Raw genomic sequence first — 25,770 nt, 5'->3', positions numbered from 1 at the left:
CTTTGGCTGCAGAGAATATAATCAATCTGATTTCGATGCTGCCCATTTGGTGATATCCATGTGTAGAGTCGTCTCTTGTGTTGTTGGAAGAGAGTGTTTGTGATGACCAGCTTGTTCTCTTGACAGAACTCTATTAGCCTTTGCCCTGCTTCATTTTGAACTCCAAGGCCAAACTTGCCAGTTGTTCCTTTTATCTCTTGATTCCCTACTTTAGCATTCCAATCCCCTGTAATGAGAAGAACATCCTTCTTTGGTGTCATTTCTAGAAGTTGTTGTAGGTCTTCATAGAATTGGTCAATTTCACTTTCTTCAGCACTGGTAGTTGGTGCATAAACTTGGATTACTGTGATGTTAAAAGGTCTGCCTTGGATTCGTATCGAGATCATTCTGTCATTTTTGAGATTGCATCCCATTACAGCTTTTTCCACTCTTTTGTTGACTATGAGGGCCACTCCATTTCTGCTACAGGATTCTTGCCCACAGTAGTAGATATGATAGTCACCCGAACTGAATTCGCCCATTCCCTTCCATTTTAGTTCACTGATGCCCAGGATGTCGATATTTATTCTTGTCATCTCATTTTTGACCACATCCAGCTTACCTCCACTCATGGTTCTTACATTCCAGGTTCCTATGCAATATTTTTCTTTACAGCATCGGACTTTCCTTTCGCTTCCAGGCATATCCGCAACTGAGCGTCCTTTCGGCTTTGGCCCAGCCGCTTCATCAGCTCTGAATCTACTTGTACTTGTCCTCCGCTCTTCCTCAGTAGCATGTTGGACGCCTTCCGACCTGAGGGGCTCATCTTCCAGCGTCATAACTTTTATATGCCTGTTGTCTTTGTCCATGGAGTTTTCTTGGCAGGGATACTGGAGTGGCTTGCCAGTTCCTTCTCCAGGTGGATCACGTTTAGTCAAAACTCTCCACTATGACCTGTCCATCTTGGGTGGCCCTGCATGGCATAGCTCATAGCTTCTCTGAGTTATTCAAGCCCCTTCGCCACGACAAGGCATTGATCCATGAAGGGGTCCACTGGGGCATCTCAATATGCCATTTTATTATAATTTGCTTTGAGATGTCCACTGGGGCATCTCAAAGCAAATTATAATAAAATGGCATATTGCATATATAAAACCAGTTAAAAGCAAAACATAAAAAATTATAAAGTTTAAATCATCACCACATATGGAAAATCAATTCACATTCAGGACAGGTACCAGCTGGGATAAAGATTTTAGAAAGCTTGTCGAAAGAGCAATGTCTTTAGCAGGCACCAAAAACAAACAGATAAGACACCTGTCTGATATGCAAATAGGAGAGTTCCAAAGAGCAGGCACTGCCACACTGAAAGTCCCAATGCCTATAGCATGTGGAGTGGACCTCCTGATAAGATGGTTATCTGCAGTATGGCCTCTGCTGCAAAATAAAGCTATTGATTGTGTATGTTATCTGTGAGAAGAAGTGCACTTGTATGAGAACATCTGCCATTTGTTGTTGGGACCCAGCTCTTTCATCAAGAATTCTACGGAAGATATTCAACATAGAGCTAGCAAATCATTCCACCAGTGCAAGCATTTCTGTTCTCTCTTCATCCCTGTCCCTCCCAGGTGACGTTCTGGGGTTCTGCCAACCTCTCCCCAAAGCTAATGGGGGGGTGAGAAGGGGAAGAAGCCTCATTAAGCTAGTGGAAGTCCTTATGTGGGCTTCTACTGTGGGGCTCGTTAATTAATTCCCACCCTATGTCGTATTGCTACTCTATTTTTGTGAAAAGGAGGAACCAATTTTATATCACACTGTGATGACTAAAGCATTTGGTAAAGATTTCTCTAAATGCATTCAACTGAATGTGTCTTCAAATATCCACCATCAAGCTACTAATCTATATTTAAAATATGGATTTGAATAGTGGACAATGTTGAAAGTTTAGGAAGAATTAGCCATGGGCACTACCACAGACTATTAAGAATTCTTCCTAAACTTTTAGAATTGTACATTATTCAAATCCATATTTGTATGAAAAAATTACTAGAGTATGTTGAGATAGTATTTGCCATGGACATAATGCACACACTCTAATATTTTTCTGCCTGTCCAAATTTAGATATTTCATTTTTCTAGGGCCAGAACCACTGACAGTGACAGCGAAACTCCTATCAAAGATAGTGTATTTTTGTTGCCTCAAAGTGTGCCGAGGAGCAAAACACTGTTTTGACACAAATAGCATTCCAGCTACACACAACAGAAGTGAAACAATTTATTCCAAGAATACCCAGAAAAAACATTATTTAGGTTTCAAGGAAATTAATGTGGAATATATTCAATTAAGTTCAAGACTTAAGGCCAGCTAACCTCCAATTGTTCTTGCTTCCTGGTTACAATACAAAGTCACACCCACTTACCAGATGGTTGACAGCCTTTAAAAGAATAAACTCTATTATTAATTTAACATGTAGAAAAATATATAGCACTACCAAATTAATATATAGCACATGTTGAACCTGCCAATTATGTAGTAAATAGTCAGGCAACTTATTTCTTATTCATTTAATATTTCTCGTTGAGAACAGGCTTAGGCACAAGAGAATCCTAACGGCTCATTTACCTTTAGTTTCTTCAACTGCTAATTTGTCACAGATTTGTTTTTCATAGGTACTAAGATGGTCCAAAGCTTCCTTATATAGTCCTGCTTCCCGGAGGACTTGATTTTGATACAAGAGTAGCTCACTATATTCGTAGTCTACTTTATCAGGAGATGTCTGCATAGGTAAGAAAACACTTCAGTATTCATGCTTTTAGTGTTAACATTGCAACCAAAACCCCACATAAACTGATCAGGGTGACCTGTATGAGGGAAAAGGGCTGACCATCTGGATTGTCAGATGTGACCCATGTATGTATAGAAAAAAGAGGGAGCTCTTGAACTGGTAATGCCACCTGTATGTGGGTGGCTCTTCAATCTCCCAAATATTGCCCTTTGCTGAATCAAGATAGCACATGTACCTGCCAAACACATGGTTGGCACTGGTAGTTCTGAAAGAAACGATCACTTATGGAAGGATGGGAATACTCAATCTATGCATGGTTTCTACTTTTGGATGATAGATGACATCAACCATCAGTTTCATAGGGAGAGTCTGATAGGTAAATGTTTTTACCTAGCCCCTTAGACACACATAATAGTATATTTTATTCTTCCATTTTGATTCTGATTATTTTAGTTATATACAAACTTGGTTTTTTTTTTTTCATGATACCTGTTGAGTCTTCCTAAATTCCTCCAAAATCTTTGCTGCCATTTCATAGTCTTCCAGCAGATGATAAGCAATCGCATAGCCAATCCATGATGCTCTCTGTGCAGGTCTAAGTTGAAGTAACTGATACCTAGTTTCCTGTATAAACGAAATAAAATGGTAGCTTTCACATTCCAGTCTTCTGGATTCATAACAGTATTATACTGGATTCATAACAGTATTAATCACGAAATCAAGGACAAGAGCTCAAAATTTAAGGTTTCAACATATAAAAAACATTTATATACATTTCATACAGAACCTCTGAAAAACAGTTTGATCAATGTGACTATGCCAGACTATGTTTTCAAAAAAACCTGAACGGTGTTGATGATATAACTAGTATATCCTGAACACTATCAACTATGGCATCAACACAGCTAAGGATGATAATGACTAAATCCATGTGTAACTCAGCAATGAGATGAGTTAATTGCAACTTGCACAAAATACTAATATTTGACAATTTCACTAACATCTCAGGCTTCTAAGAAGAAAGACACTAGGAAGAACAGCTGTTGAACTACGACACAGAAATATAACTCAGAAACCATTTTAGAAATCAAACAATCCAGACAGAATAAGGCCATCACTATTTTATGATTGCATTATAAAGGGAAAAGGTGGACAATTCTTTCTGCAGAACCAGTGTAACTAAGAGACGTAATAGTATTACTCTATTCTGCCTTGGCCAGACCACAGCTGGAGTACTGTGTCCAGTATTGAGAAGCTGGAACATGTGCAGAGGAGGGCAACAAAGATAATCAAGGGTCTAGAAACCAAGCCTTATGAGGAATAGTTGAGAAAGTTGGATATGTTTAGCCTGGGTAAGAGAAGACTGAGGGAAAATGTGATAGCCATCTTCAAATATCTAAAGGGCTGTCACATGGAAGATGGAGCAAGCTTGTTTTCTCCTGCTCAGGAGGCTAGGACATGAACCAATGGCTTCAAGTTACAAGAAAGGAGATTCCGACTAAACATCAGGAAGAACTTTCTGACAGTGGAACAGACTCCCACAAGAGGTGGTAGACTCTCCTACTTTGGATGTTTTTTTAAAGCTCTGGATGTTTTTAAAGATGGATGGCCATCTGTCATGGATGCTGTAGCTGACACTCCTGCATTGCATGGAATGACGCTCAGTATCCCTTCCAACTCTACAATTTTATGACTCTATCTTTGATAATCTGAACCTAGTTCTTCTACAAGTCAGCAAGCAGAAATGTGCATTATTCTAAGCACTTAAGAAAGCACTATACATGAAATCATTTTGTACTCAACTAAATCCCTACCACGTGCTCTGGTCCACGGGGTCACAAAGAGTCAGACACAACTAAACGACTAAATAACAACAAAATCCCTACCAAATTATTAGGGTAGAAAGCAAGGCAAAAAGGTTTTGCTCTCTCATACTTTTCATATTTAAGAACTATTTAGAGTTACTGCACTTGTAAAACCGCCCTGAGGCTTGTTCTTGACTTACCCTGTAGCCTTCAAGATCCCTCATTTGAATTTGTAGCAGAGAGAGGTCCCTCAAAATTTGGAGATTGTCCTTATCCCATTTCAGTGCATTTCTATAACATTTGATGGCTTCATCATATTTCTTGTCTGATCGCTGGAGGAGGCCATAGACATGCCAACCTGGAAACCTCAGTTAAGGTCATCCATTTTGCAACAATTGAAAATGAGAAACAACTCATTCAACTATTTCCATGAAAGAAGTCTATAAATGTTTTTTTTTTCCGCAGCTAGAGAAACCTGTAACTATTATACCAATACAAACTAGCATAATAGTGGCACCTGCCCTGTGGAACGCCCTCCCATCAGAGGTCAGAGAGATAAACAACTACCTGACATTTAGAAAATACCTAAAGGCAGCCCTGTTTAGGGAAGTTTTTAGTCTGTGATATTTTAATGTATTTTGATGTGTGTTGGAAGCCGCCCCGAGTGGCGGGGGAGACCTGGCCAGATGGGCGGGGTATAAATAATAAATTATTATTATTATTATTATTATTATTATTATTATTATTATTACGGTACAAAGAAAAATGTGTAAGGCTCCTCAGAGTATTAGAAGTCAGCCCTTAAATACAGTTAATTATGCGGCCCAAATATTTCTAAGACTCTGCTGTTCAGGCACTCACTTGAATCTGGTCTGTAAATAGAATTAGTAAGGTACATTATGGACTAAAAGCTAGGATGGTTGCTCCAAAGGCTGTAATATAACTGTTCAAAAAGTTTCAAGAAATGCCTTTTAGAAGGTACAGGCTACATTTTACGTTCTAGTTCATATATAATTTTTTCTTTTTATATAACATTTTCTTTGTTTGACGATCTAATGTGCACGTTGAAAAGGATACAGACATGACTCTTCAAGTCATTTCGTAGGCCCCTTCGCACCAATTCATATGCCTCTTCTTTTTTACCTAGACAGTTTAGCGTTAGTCCTTTCATAGCCAGGGTTTCTAAAAAAGAAAAGAAAAAAATCATTACCAGCTGTGCCAAGCCATAGTAATACGTATTTTGAAGTTTTATGAACAGAGAAACTGGTAGCAGAGACTTCTATCAGTAGATTTTGTTTTAAATTCCAAGCAGCATTTCTATAAATCTGAAAGCAGGGATATGTCTACAGTGGAACCTCGGTTTATGAACACCTCGGTTTATGAATTTTCGGTTTATGAACACCGTGGACCCATCTGGAACGGATTAATTCATTTTCCATTACTTTCAATGGGAAAGTTCGCTTCAGTTTATGAACGCTTCAGTTTAAGTACTCTGCGGACCGTCTGGAACGGATTAATCCACTTTCCATTACTTTCAATGGAAAAGTTCGCTTCAGTTTATGAACACTTCAGTTTATGAACAGACTTCCGGAACCAATTGTGTTCATAAACCGAGGTACCACTGTATTACATAGAAGTGCTTCTGCATCTTTAAGAGCAAATCCCTTTTCTGTTGGAAGATGCCCTCAATTTTTGTTCAAACAAATAATTCCTTACTGATTGAACATTCATTTGTAGTAGATTCCCAGAAGGGTAACTGTATGTGCTATGACTGGCAGGTTTCAGTGGATCTTAAATTGTTTCAAATGTGCAGGATCTCAGGACCAATTTATGTTTCCGCAAGAGATCTGTGACTGGATCTCGTGCCATACCTTTCTTTTATTAAAAGCAGTGGGATATGGGATGGCACATGTTTTGTGTGGAAGAGAAGAATGGGATAAGATTATTTATGGTCCAATCTTTTTAGGATGAAAACAACAAGCGGTGTCCATCCGCAGGCAGAACCACACACCCCAAAGTCGGCTTTGAAAGGTTGGGAGACTATCTAGAGCAGATGTTGGGAAAACAGTGGAAAGAGAAAGGAGAAATCCCATGCATGATCAGAGTCTATTTGTGTGACTCTGGATATCACCCGCAGGTTTTTAAATCTGTATTTTAATTGTGCTTTTAATTTTTAATTGCTTTTATTGTTCTATACTGCATTTTAATTGTTGTATCTGTTTTGTGAGCCACCAAGAGAACTTATTTCATGAGATGGTAAATTCAGTTAATAAATAAAGTTAGTGCTCCTCGGCATAGATTCCCAATACAATTCTCTCCATCCCTAAACCTGCTGTGCTTAATTAGTTAGTGCCCATTTTCTTCTCTGCAGCTAATAACTTGGGGCAAAGGGTCAATTTGTATCATGGAATCGACATTAGGTGTGGGGAGTGGGGGAGAGGACTCGTCCTTCAGGTAGTTCCAGATAGGCAACAGCATCTGTATAAGCTGAGTTAGTAAGTTTAAGATAACTCCTGAAGACGGAATTTATTCCAAACCTCATTGCGCTACAATAAACATTCAAAGCTGGCACTGAGCATTTCTGCATTCTTTTTGTTTCTTCTGCCTCCCTCCTGGCTTTGTGTGTGTTCAAACACACACAAATATTGTGTGGGGAATATCAAACCAGAAGGGCTTTAAGCACAATGGTACACCATGACTTGTTGCATACAGAAGGCCCCGGGTTCAATCCCTGGAATCTTCAGTTAGGGCCAGAAGAGACCCCTGTCCAAACTACTGGACAGCCACTACCAGTCAGTGTCGACAATAGTGAGCATAATGGACCAATGGTCTCTGACTCAGTATAAGGCAGCTTCCTATGTTCCTAAGCTAAGAAAGTGGTATGTTCTACCTTAGCATACCACCTCTTCCCAAAGTCACCCTCCCCCACCCCACAAGCCTTGAAAACAGAAATGTAGTTCAGTTAGAATAGCAGCCAGGGAGAAGGGATTGTGGGGATGTAGGTAAGACTGAAGAAGGGTTCAGGGCCTGTCTCTTCTCCATATGCAATCACCCACTCCACTTTCTGTATTTCAGTGCTGAATGCTGTTTCAAGGCAGTCCTGTCACCATCACATCTACTACCACTTTCAGTTTCTTAGCAGTTTACAAGTTTAAGAAATGTTCCAACATATCATGAATGTGGATACACAGGAGAATAATTGCTCTTCAATTACAGACCTTTGTATACTTGCCAAAATCATTTTGGCCATTTTTCGAAAGGCGTTTCGATTTGGGCTTTGTTTTCATGACTGGCATGAGGTTGAAGGGTTTTTTTAATTCAGTTTCAGAATTCAAATTGAATTGTAGACATATATTACTACCCAATCCCATAAAGATGAGGCAAACTATAAATAAAAGCCAATTTTAAAACTTAGCATGTTCAGAACCAGTACTTGTTTATGTAGAAGTCTGACAACTCACCTCCATGTTCTGCAAACTTTGGATTGGAAAGAATTTGCTTGCAAAATTTCAAACCATTTCTGTATTGTTTATGTTCATAACATCGCTGTAAAGACAAAAAATACCCAAGCCAACTGTAACAAATGTGATAGAAATAAACTACACTCATAAACCCCTAACCATATCAAGCAAGAATTAATCCAATCAAGTCATTGCATGAGCAGAGCAATTTTTGCTCACACGGCAGAACTTCCCCTCCATCCCCTGTGCACCTCTACATCCAGCAAATTTGCTCTTGGGGAGTGGGTTGAGAAAACCAGATTTGGGGGCGTTCACAGGGACAGGAGAGGGAGGGAAGAGGCTTTGTGTGAGCTAAAATTGTTCACTCATGCAAATATTTTGTTGGATATAACTTTTTTTTGAAGGGGTATGTGGGTGGCAAGTTTAAACATGAGGGATCCCATTAGTCGCATGTGTTAACAGTTCCTAGCACAAGTATTTCTGCTCTTACTGTGTTCTGTATACTATTAAAGGTTGGGAGAAACAAATTTCAGGAGTAAAGAACATGATTCTTCCAAACTCTTCAGCAAAATGATAAATAGATATTAGTAAGAAGAAAGTTATTCCTAGTCAATTCCTGAAAATGACTTGCCCCATTGCAATTCACTGTTAAAAGCCCAATGATTTATTACACAGGCAGTATATCATAAAGTTCCTGACAGTTACATCACAAGTTTTGCTTTCATCACAGAATCTGATTAAAGATTTCATTTTTCTGAACACTAAGGAGAATCAAAATAAGCAAAGTATCTTCTAGAGCAAAAATCAGCAAAGTATCTTCTAGAGTCCAAATCAGAAATCTGGGAATGGGGAAAAAATGAGTCACTGCCAGAACCCTAAATTCATGTTGTTAATTGCCCTCCAGGCGGAATGACAAACAGCATTTCTGCAGAAATGAAGGTTCTAAGCTTATCCTCCCAGCTATTTAACAGGAGTGTAGGGTAGAAGCAAGTGAGCCTGAAATTCACATCAAATTATGGTTTAAAGTGTGAACTCAGCCAGGCTCTGGAGATAGTATGGGTAACACTGGGACTTATATATGGCAAAGCACATGCCCTGAGTTATGGCTCATCCCAATTGTATAAGTTTCACAGTAAAAATAAAACTGTCCACATAAGAGTGATAAAACAGCCATAAAGGCTGCATGCTAAGTAGTGTGCAGCCATACTGAATGTTAACTAACTTATCTTTAGAACCAACCATCAAAACGAATTTACTCTTGGGGAGGATGCTACTCAAGAACTTAGGTTATTCCACATACACATGCTTGGGAAAATATATTTGTTAACATTCATTTCTGACTAGATTCATTAAAAGACCCACAAGTCATTTCAAAATCATTCTGAAGCTCCAGATTTTCTGAATCAATCAAAGTCGATCTGTGGCACTATCAACAGTTCTTCAGCCCAAAGGGAACATTATTGCCTATGTATTATAAAACTTAATAAGAATTAATGTATAAAAGATCTACAGTGCTCAATGCTCAACAGTTTGGCACAGTAGGTTTCCTCCATCACAAGCCGCCTTTGAAATTTGGGAAATGATGTGTTGTGGTTTTTCTCCCATACTCAATTTTGTCTTTTTAGATATAAGGGCAGGAAAAGGAAAAGAAATAATACCCCATGGAGCTTCATCTCTCTAATAAGCTGTCATTAATAAGGAAGATTTTATGGCTGGGGGAAGTCATTTATTCTTCACATTGCTAAATTAAGAACAGCCCATTAGCTGCTCCTGTAGCTTAGCTATAAACTTGTTTACACAATCAGAATTCAGAAGGTCACTTTCCCAAGAGAGTACCCTTTGAACCACCTCTCTGCATCCCTATTAAGAACCTCTGGCTGCAGCAGCGCAAATCATCTGGGCTATTATCAACACAATAGTGAACTGATGCTGCAGCTGAAGCCAAACCTGCAGTTTAGGTTGCATATACAAATACTCTGTGGCTGAATTCCATGTACTTTCATTCCTATTGAAGTTTGACCTATATAATTATATCCATAAACATTTAATGTCTTGCCTATGACTGATCTTGCTTTGTCAAAACAGCAATATCTTGAATGTAGTTAAGATGCTTCATTACTCTGTTGAGTAGGGAGCTATCCTACAGATTCTATCAGTGACTCTCCAGGGTGTGTCCTAAAGTATCATGCTGAGCTGGAAAAACAGCCGCATGTTTCCAAATGTCTACACAAGATAACAACTACATTGAGACTACTGTCTTCTTAACTCACTTCAGATATACCAAGGAGCAATATGAACACTGAGAAGGGAACAGTCACCTTTATTTGGGCTAGTGAGAACTGTGGTCACCAACTTTGCTCTCCATATATATAAATAGTACTCAATAATTAACTCCAAAAGTCATTCAGACCACCAGGCATTTAATGTACTAGCACAATGTTGTACAACCAGGTTTATGCAGCATAGTCTGTGGCTAGCTCATATATATACTGTATAAATGGCTGCTGCGCATATCCGGCCCATGGACGATAGTCTGTTTGAATCCTCCAGCCCACGGCCTGAAAACGTTGCCGACGCATGTTCTAGCTAATTTAAACTTATTTAAAGCATTAATCTACAAACTGATGGCTTGAGGATTGGTTACATCCAAGTTGAAGTGGGTTGTATCAGCGGCAGCACTACTGCTTTTTTTTGTCTTGCATGCTATTATCTCAGAAGGAGAAAGAAGAGAACAGGGAGCATGGAGAAGAGGGGAGAACAAGAAAAGAATAGAGGAGAAAATGCAAGAGAAAAATGGACATCTATCAGAAAAATGAGAAGCAGAACGTATGTTGCATGTTGGGTCTAAAAAACCGAAGACTACTGGTGAAAGGGGTACAGGGATGAGCAAGTAATAGAGTACAGATATAATTCCTTGTAATAAAAATGAAATCTTAATGCAGTTGATCAGTTATAGAGAATGCTAACCATGAACCTATTGGCAAATTCATGAACTATACTGGTAGTGACACACAATACGTTTCTTGCAGTAGGGATATAATCATGCATCCACAGTGACGCCGATACAGGATTTATGCAAAATCAGTGGAAAGTTATGCAGTTTATTTGTGTAGTTTTGTATCTTGATGACAAAGTTTTTAGAGAAAAACTGAAAAGAGAGATACAGTACTGTATTCTGAAGGCCAAATGTCTCAATCATTCTTTCCAAAGTTTTCCAATAACAATAAGTTTTCATTGGCCAGGTTCACATGTAATGCTAAATCACAGTTTAGCCTTAAAATCATATCCACCACCCTTTCTTCAGAACAGCTTCAAGGATATTAGAAGCTTCTGCTTTAGACTAGCCACAGTTTAGTTTTTCTCTTAACCAAAGCTAATCTCAACTATGGTTTGTGGAAACAGAGCAGAAAGAAAGCAGGAGTCTTCCATCTGCTCCATGGAGGCAGATGTAAGTTGCTAAAGATTATTAATCAGTTTGTAAGCTACAGAACGGCCTCTTCAGCTTCTGAATGTGTAAGGCAACCCTACCAATGCCCACATAGTCTCTTCTTTCACTGGAAATTCTCCTGAGCACTGCTTTAGAAGTGATATATGATGGCAAGGAATTACAACTGACGTTTGAGCCTTGGTTTAATTAATGATACATCAATGGTATGATACAGAGCTCTAAAAAGCAACAAGGTTTCTTAAACTACAGATGACCCAAAGGTGAAATTCCTATATAATCATTCCTAACTTATCTATGGGAAATGAATAGTTAGTATCTGATTAACGTATCACCATTCAAGTAGGTAAGTTTAGAGAGACCCCAAATATCAGAGTTCTCATTTAAGATTTTAAAAATTGAAAATATGCCTACCAAAAGAAAATTATGAGGACACTAGGGGGATATTTGCCTTTCCTATTAAAGGTCATCCACCTGCATTATGTTTCTAACATTGGCTTGGTTCACACATCATGGTAAGCCACAGTCTGAAACAAACTTTGGTTTACTGTGAATGAGCAGCTGTGCTAGTGCACGCTGCTCAATTGCCATATGCCTCACTCCTCCCTTTGCTAAGCTGAGAGGCAATAAACCACAGCTCTGTTTTAGTTTTATGTGCTAACAAGAGCTTGTGATTTATTTCTCCTCAAATCATCTACAAAAGGAAGCAAAGACCAAACCATGGCTTCTTCTCATGTACTGTCTGGAGAAACAAAAACTAAAGTAGTGCTATGCCTTCCTTCCTCCCCAGCTGGCAAAAGGCAGAGTTGGGCAGGTGCGATTTAAGAAGTTTGTTTAAACACACTGCACATTTACAATAAGCCATAGTTTATTTCTAACTATGGCTTACTGGCACACACAAATACGGAATTTCCAAAGCTAACACGGTCCTTTTTATTTTGTAAATAGCCTGCATACTTTTCAAAAACACATTTAAACCTTCATTAGTAATCTGCAGTGGGCCCTGCTAGATCACTTTACCTTTGTTTTAATGTCTACTCGTGGCAAAAGCAAGTGCATCTCAACACACATGTACTGTATGTGAAATATGCAATGCTTACCTTATGAAAATATGAAGTGGTGAAGATTACACATACCAAGCATACATGCTGAGGGGTGTGTACTGATCATATTTAGGTACTGTATGTCAAAGGTTTGGATGTGGGGCAAGCATACTATGCCACACATCCCCCACACACAGCATGCTCCACTTTCTAGCAGACCACTTGGATTGGCTAACATCAGTTTCTTGAAGCTGAGCACACATGCATTTTCATCCCAGTTGTTAACTACACATTGCACTGATAAAAGTCCTAGAAAGCAAAGCTACAGGTTCAGTAATCTAGATGGGAAAAAGCAACTGGCATTAGCTGGCTGTAAACTGGAATGGTGGTAACTGTTCTAAAGATGTAGCTGCATTTATTTGATTTGCCATGCATCTGAAAACCTCAGCATAAGAAACTAGACAAGTTTAGCACTTTCTGAGGATAACAACTACTGTAATCTGGGTGAGTCCCTTAAATGTGCTTGATAAAAGCATTTTACAGACCTGTTCATTTGCATGACAGTGTTAAAATGTACACAAGCAAGCTGGGGCAAGCAAGGAACATTGAATTAAATTCCTCATCTTATGCTGAACTGGTTGTTCCAAAAGCTTGCGTTCAATTGCAACAATGAAGCAATAATCACTCCATGTTTTACTATGGCTCAAAGCCCCATGTAATGTCTAGGTTATAGACTTCAGGAGTACTTGACCTCATTACAGAAATTAAGCAGGTGCGGATCTGGATCAGTGCCTGAAAAGAAACCACTGGAAGCACTCAAGCTAAACCACTCTAAAGAATTCAGAGAAGAGTAGGATAAAAACAAATAAAATTGCTACTTTGTATACGTTTATCATATTAGGTATTCCATAAAAGTTTTCACCTGCATAACTTATGAGATCACATAGATAACACAACCTTTTTCCTAATCAGTTTTCATGTTGTCCCTAATATAATTGTACCCTATTACTTTCAGTGAGGCTATAGCAGCGTTTCTCAACCGGTGTTCCGCGGCACACTGCTGTGCCGCGAGACGCTGGCTGGTGTGCCGCGACGAGAAGGGCGATTTGCATTGTCACGTCGCTGACCCGCCGGAAAGGAAGCCGGCCGGGTCACGACGCGAGGCGAGCGCCCGCGTCGTAACCCAGCCGGCTTTCTTTCCGGCGGGTCAGTGTTGAGTATTGGCGGCCGCCAGGCACGTGACAATGCAAATCGCCCTTCTCGTCGCGGCACGTCGCGGCAAAATTTAGAGTTGGCATCCAGCCGGAGGCCAGAGAGGGTGCCGCCGCCGCCTGGGGAGGAGGAGGCAGGCGGGGAAGGCTCCGCAGGGCTTCCCTTCGCCGGGCCAGAGCGGCGGCGGCTGCCTGGGGCGGCTGGGAGGGAGACGGCGGCAGCTGCGCGCCCATGTCTGCCCGCCTGGGGTCTGTGCGTGCCATCTAACGTGTCCCCGCTCGCTCCGCAGGCTCTGCGCCTGGTGGGTCCGCCTGGCTACCGTGCAGCAGTTCTTCAGTGGCATGCTTTACGTCTCCCCTCCAAACTAAACTAAATATAGGGCGGCACAGAGTTGGTGTGCCGCGGGATTTTTTTTCATAGAACAAGTGTGCCGTGGCCCAAGAAAGGTTGAGAAACACTGGGCTATAGTGTACTACTCATGCAAGTCTGCAGGCTCAGCAACCACACAATTTGAACACTACAATACTCTGGACACTATCAAGTGTTCAATTGTATTCTGCCCTAGTCAATGGGACTTAAAACACTTTAATCAATGGCTGGATTGTGCCCTGTATTATTTACGATCATTTTAATATCAAGGCCGTATAACTACAGTACTTGGGAACAATTCAATATTTCTTTTTCCTAAGTTGTTTCTTGAGCACAGATTGTTCCACAGAAACATGTTTGTAAGGATATTAACAGAGAGCCATCAAAGACAATCAAATAATTTATGAATTCAAAGCATACCAGATAACCAACCAACACATTGATTAAGATTCTCAAGAAAGAAATCTATTTGCTTCTAAGTTTTAATAGATAAAATATAGGGAACCCTTAACTACAGTTTCTTAATAAACAATGTTTTCAGTTGCCCACTTCACTAGTTGTTTCAATTAAGAGTGTAATCCTAATCTCACTTGCCTGGGAGTAAGCCCCAATGAGTTTCATAGAATTTATATCTGAACAGACATTAGTACAGTATTGTGTTGTAAAGTAACTGATCTAAAAGATTGGTGGAGGTATTCCCCCCCCCCCATTTACTTACTGATTTAATAAAATGATTAAACAGACTAAAATAACTATACAAATCAGCTTTATTTTATTTTGGATTTGTAGTATGGACTACATTATTATGACGACTTGGCCTAGCATCCTATGTATCCTTAAATGAAGACAATGAGACTTACTTCAAAGTACCCCTTAGTAGGATTGTTTCTGCCTACCACTACTTCGTTGCATGCACATTCTAACTCTGCACTTTTTAAAGTACACAAACACAGAGAATTGTTTTCACTGGCGTGTGGCACAACTGAGTCCCCTAAACCTATTCTACATTAGGAGGCATGAACTAGCAGAGCGCACACGAGCTGCTGCTCCCTCCCTGTTCGTCACCGATCTATTCTCAACCCTCTTAAAGGAGCGTGTAGTTCCCCGGGAATCTGAAGTCGATCGCCGAGAGAGGCTGCGCGGATCACTTTTCAGAAACACCGCGCGCTCAGGAGGGCAAGGGCAGAACAAAACCTTAGCGCGCGTCCCAAGTTGGATAAACTCTCCCCAACTTAAAATGATAAACGTTGCCTTTCCAGCTTCTCCGCAAATCCGCTGGATAAAGGCCCCTTCCCAGCCGCGCGACTTTCCTCCCCCACCCGCCACTGTCGCAAATGCTATTTTTAGGACACCCTGCTAGCGCACGAGACCCCCCGCCCCCAGCCCCCGCCAGACAAGAATCCCTTCCCTGCGGCGCCTGGAGCGGGGGATGCCCGGCGCGTTCCACAGGCGGCTCTGGAACGAGGAATCCCTCGAGCTCCAGGGGGGACCTGTCAGCGGCGCCCGGCGCGGGGGGCACCCGGGGCCCGGCCTCTTGCAAGGGGGCCGAGCCAGAGGCGGGCGGCCGGCCGGCCTGGGGCAAAGCCGCCGGGGCCCGCTTTCGGGGACAGCGAGCGAGGCGCCGCTGCCTCCCAAGTCCGTGAGGGAAGGAGCCGAGCGAAGCTCTGCCGGGCGGCCTTTCTCCGCCTGCCCCCCCTCCCACGACTCACCAAGATGCGCTTGAACAGCGCGTTCTCCTTCGGCGGGAGGCTCACGGACGGCATCGTCTCCGCCGCTGCTGCCGCCACCACCGCCGCCCTTCTTGCTGCTCCCGGGCCGGTGAACCAGCTCCCTCCTCCTGCCGAGGCTTGATCGCTGCCGCTGCTTCCGCCGCCGCCACCTCCCGGGAGGGACTGCCCGCCAGGCCGCCGCGGCTACCAGCAGCAGCACAGCCGTCGCCTGTTGTTGCTCCTCCTCCTCCTCCTCCTGGCGCTTCCTCCTCAAGCGGCCTCCGCAGCCGCCGTGCCCGCACCCACTTTACCCCTGGCCCCGCAGCGAGCCCGAGGCGGCGGGCGGTTCACGTGGTTAACTGAACAGGCCGGAGAGAGGAGGCGCCGCCAAAATGGCCGCCGCCGAGGGCTTCCCCAGCCGGGTCACCGGGCCCCGCGCGCATGCGCCACGACCCCGTCCGCCGCCGCCACCTCCTCCTCTACCTCACGTCTTCGCCCTCTTTTCTCTATGTAGACTTAATAGCCCCTACAAGGTAAGTTGGGAAATGAGAACATCCTCCCGCTGCGAACTGTTGGAGGAGTGCGCCTGCGCGGGCTGGGGGGCAGTGGGCGGACGCGTGAGTGGGATGCTTACTACCGTAAGCTTGCCAGTCGCGTGGAGCTCAGCGGTGTTTAGTCGGCAGGTAGGTGAGAGGGTGGGGAGGGGTATTACGCAGAAGGGTAATACCAATTACAGTCGTTAACAGTCGTCAACAAGTTTACCACACCTATCGGCCAATCCCCCATTCCCACCACCCTTCTGAGTAATACCCCTCCCCACCCTCTCACTATATATAAGGGTCTGGTGACTTCTGTTTCAGTGTATCTGAAGAAGTTTGCATGCACACGAAAGCTCATACCAATGACAAGCTTAGTTGGTCTCTAAGGTGCTACTGGAAGGATTTTTTTTATTTTGTTTCAACTATAGCAGACCAACACGGCTACCTACCTGTAACTAGTAATTGTATAGTCATCTAAACTTTTAGCACTTGTTTTACTTTGGTGGTTACATGGTGGTTGTTGTAACCCATGGGGGGTTCTTTATAAATAAAAAATACTGTACATTTATTCTTATAAACAACTATATTGTATATTTATTTTGTTTGTGTGGACTTTAAGTACGTTTGGAAGTGGTTTGGAAATATTGAATCCAAAAAGCTGTGCCTTGTAACTTGGCTTTGTGTATCAGCACATTAAAATCAAAATAACCACAAGGGTTGTAATGTTGTTGACATCATCACACTATGATTGAGATTTCTGAGTTGGACTAAATGACCCTCGGGATCCCTTCCGTTTCTACAACTCTATGGTTCTATGAAATGAATATCATTCATGATCTATACTCTATATAATTATGTTTCTGCACTATGTGCCAATTTTCATGTTCATCCAGGATATGCTACACAAATGAAAACCACAATGGCAATGTTAGGATTAAATTATGCTTAACACAAGGAAAACAAAGTCCCATAGAGCTCACTGCCGTATTTCCATCAGTAGCCAGCCCAGATGCTTCTGGGAAGTCCTGAAACTTATGGTACATCAAAAGCTTTGAACACAAGGAACTGTACTCCTACTGTAAACACTTCTAGAATATTATTTAAGACATTATAATCAAGGATGGGGAATCAGTGGCCCTTCAGATGTTACGGGACTCCAATTCTGCCCCAGCTAGCATGTTCAGTGGTCAGAGGTAATGGGTATTTCAGCAACATCTGGAGGTCCTCAGATTCCTCCTCTTATATTTTCAGAAAATACAGTACAGTGAGTTCTGTATCCTGGAGAAAATTTGCCCCAAGTTGCTAAATACAAGGAAGGCCCATAGCTGTATGCCTTTAGAGGTATACTGCAGACTTGAAGGTTTTGTGTAGCTGTAAATGTTTAAAAGTCGTTAGATGTTTAATCCCCTTTTGAAGCCATCTTCCCATCCTGTGGCAGTGAATTCCATAACTTAATTATGTGTTGCTGTACACTTCTTTTCTCTCTCACCTCAGTCTGCTTACTTCCTCTTTTGTCATCCCTGCAAGAGCCAAGTTCTGCTTCCACACCTACACATGCTTCTTGATGGACCGCTTGCAATGTTAAGCTCAACGCACTGGAAGAACCAGTTTGCGATATTGCCTTCCTGCAACAACGGCAATGCCTCATTAGCCTTTGGCACATTATTGCAACAGTAAATTGGTCTGAGGATGACAGACAATTTTCAGGTTGTAAGAAACCGCCTTTTCATAGACATGAAACTTTGCATGTAATGCTGACAAATGGCTTTTCTGTCTTTGCTATTTAATTAGAAATTAAGTGTGGCCAATATTACTCAATGTAAGTCCTATTGTGGGGCTTTTTCCAAGGATAAGTGTGCATATAATTGCATGTAGCCTTACAGCGCAACCCTGTACATGTTTAGTCATAGTTCCCACTGAGTTCAATGGGGGCTTGTTGTTTAGTCGTTTAGTCGTGTCCGACTCTTCGTGACCCCATGGACCATAGCACGCCAGGCACTCCTGTCTCGCACTGCCTCCCGCAGTTTGGTCAAACTCATGTTCGTAGCTTCGAGAACACTGTCCAACCATCTTGTCCTCTGTCGTCCCCTTCTCCTAGTGCCCTCAATCTTTCCCAACATCAGGGTCTTTTCCAAGGATTCTTCTCTTCTCATGAGGTGGCCAAAGTATTGGAGCCTCAGCTTCACGATCTGTCCTTCCAGGGAGCACTCAGGGCTGATTTCCTTAAGAATGGATAGGTTTGATCTTCTTGCAGTCCATGGGACTCTCAAGAGTCTCCTCCAGCACCATAATTCAAAAGCACCAATTCTTCGGCGATCAGCCTTCTTTATGGTCCAACTCTCACTTCCATACATCACTACTGGGAAAACCATAGCTTTAACTATACGGACCTTTGTCGGCAAGGTGATGTCTCTGCTTTTTAAGATGCTGTCTAGGTTTGTCATTGCTTTTCTCCCAAGAAGCAGGCGTCTTTTAATTTCGTGACTGCTGTCACCATCTGCAGTGATCAAGGAGCCCAAGAAAGTAAAATCTCTCACTGCCTCCATTTCTTCCCCTTCTATTTGCCAGGAGGTGATGGGACCAGTGGCCATGATCTTGGTTTTTTTGATGTTGAGCTTCAGACCATATTTTGCGCTCTCCTCTTTCACCCTCATTAAAAGGTTCTTTAATTCCTCCTCGCTTTCTGCCATCAAGGTTGTGTCATCTGCATATCTGAGGTTGTTGATATTTCTTCCAGCAATCTTAATTCCGGCTTGGGATTCATCTAGTCCAGCCTTTCGCATGATGAATTCTGCATATAAGTTAAATAAGCAGGGAGACAATATACAACCTTGTCGTACTCCTTTCCCAATTTTGAACCAATCAGTTGTTCCATATCCAGTTCTAACTGTAGCTTCTTGTCCCACATAGAGATTTCTCAGGAGACAGATGAGGTGATCAGGCACTCCCATTTCTTTAAGAACTTGCCATAGTTTGCTGTGGTCGACACAGTCAAAGGCTTTTGCATAGTCAATGAAGCAGAAGTATTATTCCCAGGCAAGTGTGCATAATACAGCATAAATAGCAATAGCACTCCAGGCAATTGGACTGTCTCAGACTGCAATCCTGTATGTGCTTACCTGAGAGTAAGTCCCATTGAACTCAATGTAACATAACACTTCTAAATAGACCTGTATGGATTACACTCTTAAGGTATGAAGCACAACAATAAGATCTAAGACAGTAATACTGAAAGTGGGCTGTTGAGTATCCTCATGTCAGTTGCAGTAGTTTCCAAAACTTCTGACACATTCATCTTTAGCAGGTTTCAGTGGACGTCTTGTATATTTGAGATATGGACTACTTGTCTGCAGTCTACAGCACTTGTTCTGAAACAATCACCTATTAAAGTTCATAACTTATTGTACAATTTTGCTTCTGTCGAAATTCTCACAAGGTTCCTAGAAGTGGCCGATTGGCACAGCCTTCCGGCTGTTAATTACAATATCCTACATAAGGAACGCCATGATAAAGGCAGAATAATACTGTATCTACTTTTATTTATGAAGATTCTAACGTGAGCATGCTGCTTCCGCAGTGTGTGTCCTAAAGTCACAGAAACACAAAATCACGAAGTTTTTTTAATGCTCTACTATCTCCCCACCGCTCTCGTGACTGATTGATGTAAAGGCAGTTTCGTGGCCGCTGAGCCAGCGTCTGGCTGGCATAATATGTTTATAGGTAGCGCTCCGAAGCAGCCTCTACCTACTGCCATGTGACCAGGAGGGGGCGCCCTCCCTGCCTGAGTCCTCTCCTTCCGGATCAGTTAAGTAGCCCCGCCCCTGGCGTTGTTTGATTGGCGTGTTCGCACTGTCGCTCAGGGAACCTGCGTGGAGGAGGAGGAGGAGGAAGCAAAACAACATGGCGGCGCCCTTGCAGGTTGCGAGGAGGTTTTTGCGGTTATCAGGAAACCCGATCCGAGGTGAGTCACCTCCCTCTCTTTTCGTAACCTGGGCGGGACAGAGGAATGAGCCACTTTCCCACCAGCCCTTCCTCAGTAGCACCCTCGTTGAACGAACGTGGGAGCGCTTCATCCGAGTCTCCTACGTGTAACCTTCAGGGTCTGCTGGTTTTTCCTGCCCCATCTGTTTCCCACTCTCCATTCTTTGCTGTGAGTTTGTATGGCCTGGGCCTTTCGCGCCCAAAGTACTAGTGGCGCCCCTTAGCGGCGGGCTAGAGCAGCGCCGTGCAGCATCGGCGATATCGCTGTTCGGGAAGGAGAAAGGTTGCGGAGGCTGCTGTGGATGAGCAGAATGGACATAAGTTACCCTTTTCCTTCCGTAAACTTTCACACCCTGCCCAATTTTCCGTTTCTTACAAGCTCCTTTTAAGAAGCTTGTATGTTATTTCTTTAGTACCTGGTTCAATGCACGCGTTGTTTCATTTACTCTTTTTTTTCTGACTTCGGAGAGTCTCCTTCGAAGGGTTAGGACTGAAAAAGATGTATGCCAGAGATCCTAGAGCAGAGGTTCCCAACCTTTTTTTGGCCATGCCCCACCTAAGCATCTCTAAAATCCTGATGCCTCCCCCCCCCGCTTGACATATAATTCTTTTTATTCAAAAAGTGAACTCCTATTCACGTGGAGGAAGCCTAAAAGGCCATTAACTGTTAATAACTCATTCTCAAATTGCCCCTCTTAAAAATCAAATTGCCCCCCCTGTGGGGCGTGTGCCCCACTTTGGGAACCACGGTCCTAGAGAATGGGCATAGGGTAGATTGGGATCTACTGGTAGATATCTGGGTGACCTGCAGTATTTGACAAGGTTTTCTACCTGCCAACTGTCTTAAAAATAGCAGCAGCAAAACACTTTTTGCATCTAAACTAGGCGGCTAAAATTAAGGCGGCTAACCAGAAGCAGACTTCTGTGTGAAAGGACTCTTAGTTCCTAAGCTCAGAATGTGCTCAAGTGGCACCCTTTTGTAACACTATAGATACATCATTTGTTTCTGGCTGTATTTGGTACGTATTTGGGTTCGTATTTGCCAGAATATTGCCGGAAGAAATATCAACAACCTCAGATATGCAGATGACACAACCTTGATGGCAGAAAGTGAGGAGGAATTAAAGAACCTTTTAATGAGGGTGAAAGAGGAGAGTGCAAAATATGGTCTGAAGCTCAACATCAAAAAAACCAAGATCATGGCCACTGGTCCCATCACCTCCTGGCAAATAGAAGGGGAAGAAATGGAGGCAGTGAGAGATTTTACTTTCTTGGGCTCCTTGATCACTGCAGATGGTGACAGCAGTCACGAAATTAAAAGACGCCTGCTTCTTGGGAGAAAAGCAATGACAAACCTAGACAGCATCTTAAAAAGCAGAGACATCTTTCGTTGCCCTGATATTGCTAAAAGAACCCTTTCCTGTTATCTGTTCCATCCCCATTAGATAAAATCCATTCTAAAACTCTGTTATGTATTCTTTCCTTTAACACAAAATGTTACCACATTGCTGTGCTATTCTTTACAAATATTAAATCATATAGTAACTGCTATGTCAATTCATCATATGGAAAGAACATTTCCAATTTGTAAAGTTTCTGCCACTGTTCTTATAAGTCAAGGTGATCAATTCCATCAGAATGCAGTGAAAGCCCCTTTTCATAAATAAATTGCTCGCTCTCTCCTCCTAAATTTTGTCTCAGAACTAACATGTTTCTAAACTCCTTTATTTCAGAACCATCTCGTTCTGCATTCAGGGCAATACCTGATGATGTAAACAGACCAAACTGGGTTAAGGTTGGCCTGACTTTTGGTTCCTCAGTAGCAATATGGGTGCTGGTAAGAATCATACTGTGGATGTGATTAGCAGTGTTTTCAAAGTAACTGTTCCTTAGTCAATTACTTTTGTCAATAAAGGAAATGTGATAATATGCTATGCTTAGTTTGAGTCCACTAATTACTAATCATTTGAAAAATTACAGTTCCATATTCAAGGCACATTGTTTATTGGATTGGTTTGCACATATACCAAGTCATTGTTTGTTTAACACATCACAAGTTAACCACAAGTTGTTCCATGGATGATCGATGAAACCATTACTTTTTTTCTTCTACAGTTTGGTTTGTTTTCCAGCTATTCTTGTCTGGTGAGCGGCCAGGCTAACCATAGTGCTGAAACCCCAAGCCATAATTAAAACAAGATGAGTGTTATAAACCAAGAAATCATGTCTTCAGATCTTGTTTTCTTGGCAAACTATAGTTAAACCTGGGCAAGTTTTGCACATTAATCATAAGCCATAGTTTAATAAAGTGTGGTTTACCTTTATGATGTGCAAATTAAACAACTGTGTTTATATGAGTGGAAATGCATTATTTAGCAGCATTTCAAAGTGCAGTATAAGAATGAGTAAACTGTTCTTGCTACAGCTTTACAAATTGGAAACTAAAATTTACATCCACTCTGTTCCCACTCAGCCTCTAGGTTCCCCACAAGGGAATGTATTCTTCCAGCTGAAAAAGGTTGCCCACCCCTGCAATAATAAATATTTAATTTTGAATGTTTAATTAATCAAATGGTTTCAGATCAGCCCTTAACACTGATCATTTAATGCCTGTCCACCCTAAAATAATCATTTTGACTTTGCATGTCTCATGATCGTAAACCATGCGTATTTATTTTTTAGCTCCTAAAGCAGCATAATGAACATCAAGCAGAATATGAAAGGCGAAAAGCAGAGAGAGGTTCTTAATGGAGGTGCCAAAATTATGGTGAGATCTGAATAAAGCTATGAACCTCACTTTTTCTGAAAAAGGCTGCTCTTGTTTATATAATAATCCAACTTGTAAGATTGTTGCCTGTAATGAACAGCAGAGATCACAAATGTTGCAGTTTTGTTATTAATACTCTATTGCTGTTTTCTTCAGATTTTTAATATCCTATGGTAGTTGACTTGTTTCTTTAAAAGTATTACATTTCTGTTATATTTCAAAATAAGTGCCTTGGTCTGCTTATTGTGTTGCTGTTTTTAAGTTAAGTGATAAGTGATTTGTCCAAGTTACTTCTTATGGTGCCAACTAATGGCTGACTTCCCCATTTGCCCTGCACTCTTCAGTTCCACATCCAAGACTTCGTCCCTACTGTATAATATAATGATTGCATTCCAACACAATGGTAAACCATGCTAATGGTTTATAATTATGAAAATGAGCCTAGGCAAGCCTCAGGCTCCTCTACTCTTCCTTTCACCCTTCTTTGTCATGTGAGATGGAGGAGTTTAGAAGCTTTCACTTTTGCTTTTGGTTAATCACAGCTTAGTGATATGTGTAAACCATGGCAAATTGTGGTTAGTTGAAGCAGACCAGCTTTAAACTACAGGGTATGAACCTGGCTTGAGTCGATTAACCACGTTTCATGATTTTCTAACCTATGATTAGTCAAAATTAGAATTCGAAGCTAGATTTTGCCAACTGTGCCTGTGGGAGAACACATGAGTCCGAGGCTCACCTGGGCTCATTCTTATCATAAAAAGTAATTGTGTAGCTGCTAATAATACATATGTAAATATGTATTCTTGGCCTTGTCTTCTGTCATCTCCCACTAAAGAGCAGAAAGTAGGACAGCTATGACGATTGCTTCACCTTTGGGAGATGCAAATGATATGGTTTGTGATATGGTTTGCATTCTGCAAATTCTCAAACACACTGCTATTTTCATTAAAGATTGCCTACTGGACATTCCCATAGCACAGTCCCTGTGCAGTACTCTGCTGACAGCATTGAATGGATGGAGGCATAGCATGCTGCTCAGTTCAGCATTACACTGTTTCTATAGCAAACTGGTATTTTGTCCATTGTTTGAATATACTCTGTGGGCCATGTAAATTCTGCACCTGTACAGTCTTATAGTATGGCTTAATTCCCTCCTCTCTTTTCTAGGTTGAAGATGGTCTCCATAGACACTGTTACAGCCAATGCATAGTCTACAAGGATATTTTTATGTTAGTAGATAATCCATTGGTTGTTGGATTAACTCCAAACTAATTCTAATTTTCCTGAAATAAAGCAAAGACAAGTATGGAAGTTGGTTGAAATCTCTGTGCTTCACATGGTTGCTTCTAAAGGCTATAAATAAAATATATTCAATCAGAAAAAAGTTGCTGTCCCTATTTTGTATAGAAAAAAAAGTATGACAGTGCAATCTTGTATGTTGAACTTAGTAGGACTTTGTCTCACAGGTGTGTAGGATTGCAACATGATTTACTGACTTCACTTGTGCATATTAGCATTTGTATTCCTTCTCAGCATTTTTTGTTCATTAACACCAACCCTAATTATTATTTATTTACTAGCAAAACTTTGAGGCTACTGCCACTGTAAAGGTAAAGGTAAAGGGACCCCTGACCATTAGGTCCAGTCGTGACCGACTCTGGGGTTGCGCGCTCATCTCGCATTATTGGCCGAGGGAGCCGGCGTATAGCTTCCAGGTCATGTGGCCAGCATGACAAAGCCGCTTCTGGCAAACCAGAGCAGCACATGGAAACGCCGTTTACCTTCCCGCTGTAGCGGTTCCTATTTATCTACTTGCATTTTGACATGCTTTCGAACTGCTAGGTTGGCAGGAGCTGGGACCAAGCAACGGGAGCTCACCCCGTCACAGGGATTCGAACCGCCGACCTTCTGATCAGCAAGCCCTAGGCTCAGTGGCTTAACCACAGCGCCACCTGGGTCCTATGGTTTAATTGCAGATCATATGAGAAGATGCTGCTGCTATGTTTACATTGTTTACTTGGAGTAACAGTGCAGTAATAAAGAGCATAAGTAGAATATATGAGATACCAGTATACTGGAATTTGGTTCAACTCTTCAGCTTTGCATTATTTAACAGTTTCCCTGTTCATTTCTTGTCAACCGCAGTGGGCCTCTTCTGTTCCTCTTTAAAATTTATATATGTAGCAGAATCTTATGATTCCTAGATATTTCCTCAACATGTAATACTTTCACAGCAAGTGGATGATTCATTTCCCTTATGGATCATCCACACTACAGTACTCTTCTTTCATATTCTCAAGAGTTGTTTCTAGAATTAGACTGGATTCTTGAATTAGGTTATATTTTAAGGTTGATTCACCTACAGCACATTTCTGTGCCTCTTCAAGCTGAAGATAATTGGCTGTGTCACACTGTTATATTTTCAAAGACTGCAAGGCAAACTGGCATAATTTAAAATAAATTGGCTAGATTTCACTTGTGTATTTCCAAATTTATTTAACAGCCCTTCCCAACGTGATGCTTCCTTTTCCTTATTTGTCCTTTGTAAGGTTTTTTTAAAAAAAATGTTTTGTTTCCCATTGACCCTAAGGGGAGAGAAAATACATATTCCAGCTCTAGGGTAGGAATAGTTTCCCACCCCCTTTGTTCTGAAGGCATGTTAGTTCTAGTAGAG

The 25,770-nt window shown here is 41.7% G+C and overlaps 2 protein-coding genes across 2 annotated transcripts in view; one reads left to right on the top strand and one right to left on the bottom strand.

The window, feature by feature from the left end:
* The window catches only part of NAA15 (N-alpha-acetyltransferase 15, NatA auxiliary subunit), a 39,993-nt gene extending 23,779 nt beyond the window's left edge, over positions 1–16,214 (bottom strand). Inside the window, exons 1-6 of the mRNA XM_035111786.2 lie at positions 15,810–16,214; positions 8,032–8,116; positions 5,648–5,752; positions 4,771–4,928; positions 3,255–3,389; positions 2,603–2,756 (exon numbers count right to left, since the gene is read on the bottom strand). Coding sequence (XP_034967677.1) covers positions 2,603–2,756; positions 3,255–3,389; positions 4,771–4,928; positions 5,648–5,752; positions 8,032–8,116; positions 15,810–15,863 — 691 coding nt within the window. The 5' untranslated portion in view covers positions 15,864–16,214. The remainder of the gene's footprint in view (positions 1–2,602; positions 2,757–3,254; positions 3,390–4,770; positions 4,929–5,647; positions 5,753–8,031; positions 8,117–15,809) is intronic.
* A 6-nt stretch (positions 16,215–16,220) lies between these two features.
* On the top strand, positions 16,221–24,480 carry NDUFC1 (NADH:ubiquinone oxidoreductase subunit C1). The gene is made up of 5 exons (XM_035111784.2): positions 16,221–16,342; positions 20,209–20,309; positions 22,063–22,166; positions 23,012–23,096; positions 24,264–24,480. Exons 1-4 carry the CDS (start codon positions 16,251–16,253, stop codon positions 23,075–23,077), a joined length of 363 nt encoding a protein of 120 aa, XP_034967675.2. The 5' UTR covers positions 16,221–16,250; the 3' UTR covers positions 23,078–23,096; positions 24,264–24,480.
* Positions 24,481–25,770: the final 1,290 nt, after the last annotated feature.

This window comes from Zootoca vivipara, chromosome 9 (assembly GCF_963506605.1).
Source record: "Zootoca vivipara chromosome 9, rZooViv1.1, whole genome shotgun sequence".
NCBI lineage: Eukaryota > Metazoa > Chordata > Lepidosauria > Squamata > Lacertidae > Zootoca > Zootoca vivipara.
This window is presented reverse-complemented; position numbering and strand designations above follow the sequence as displayed.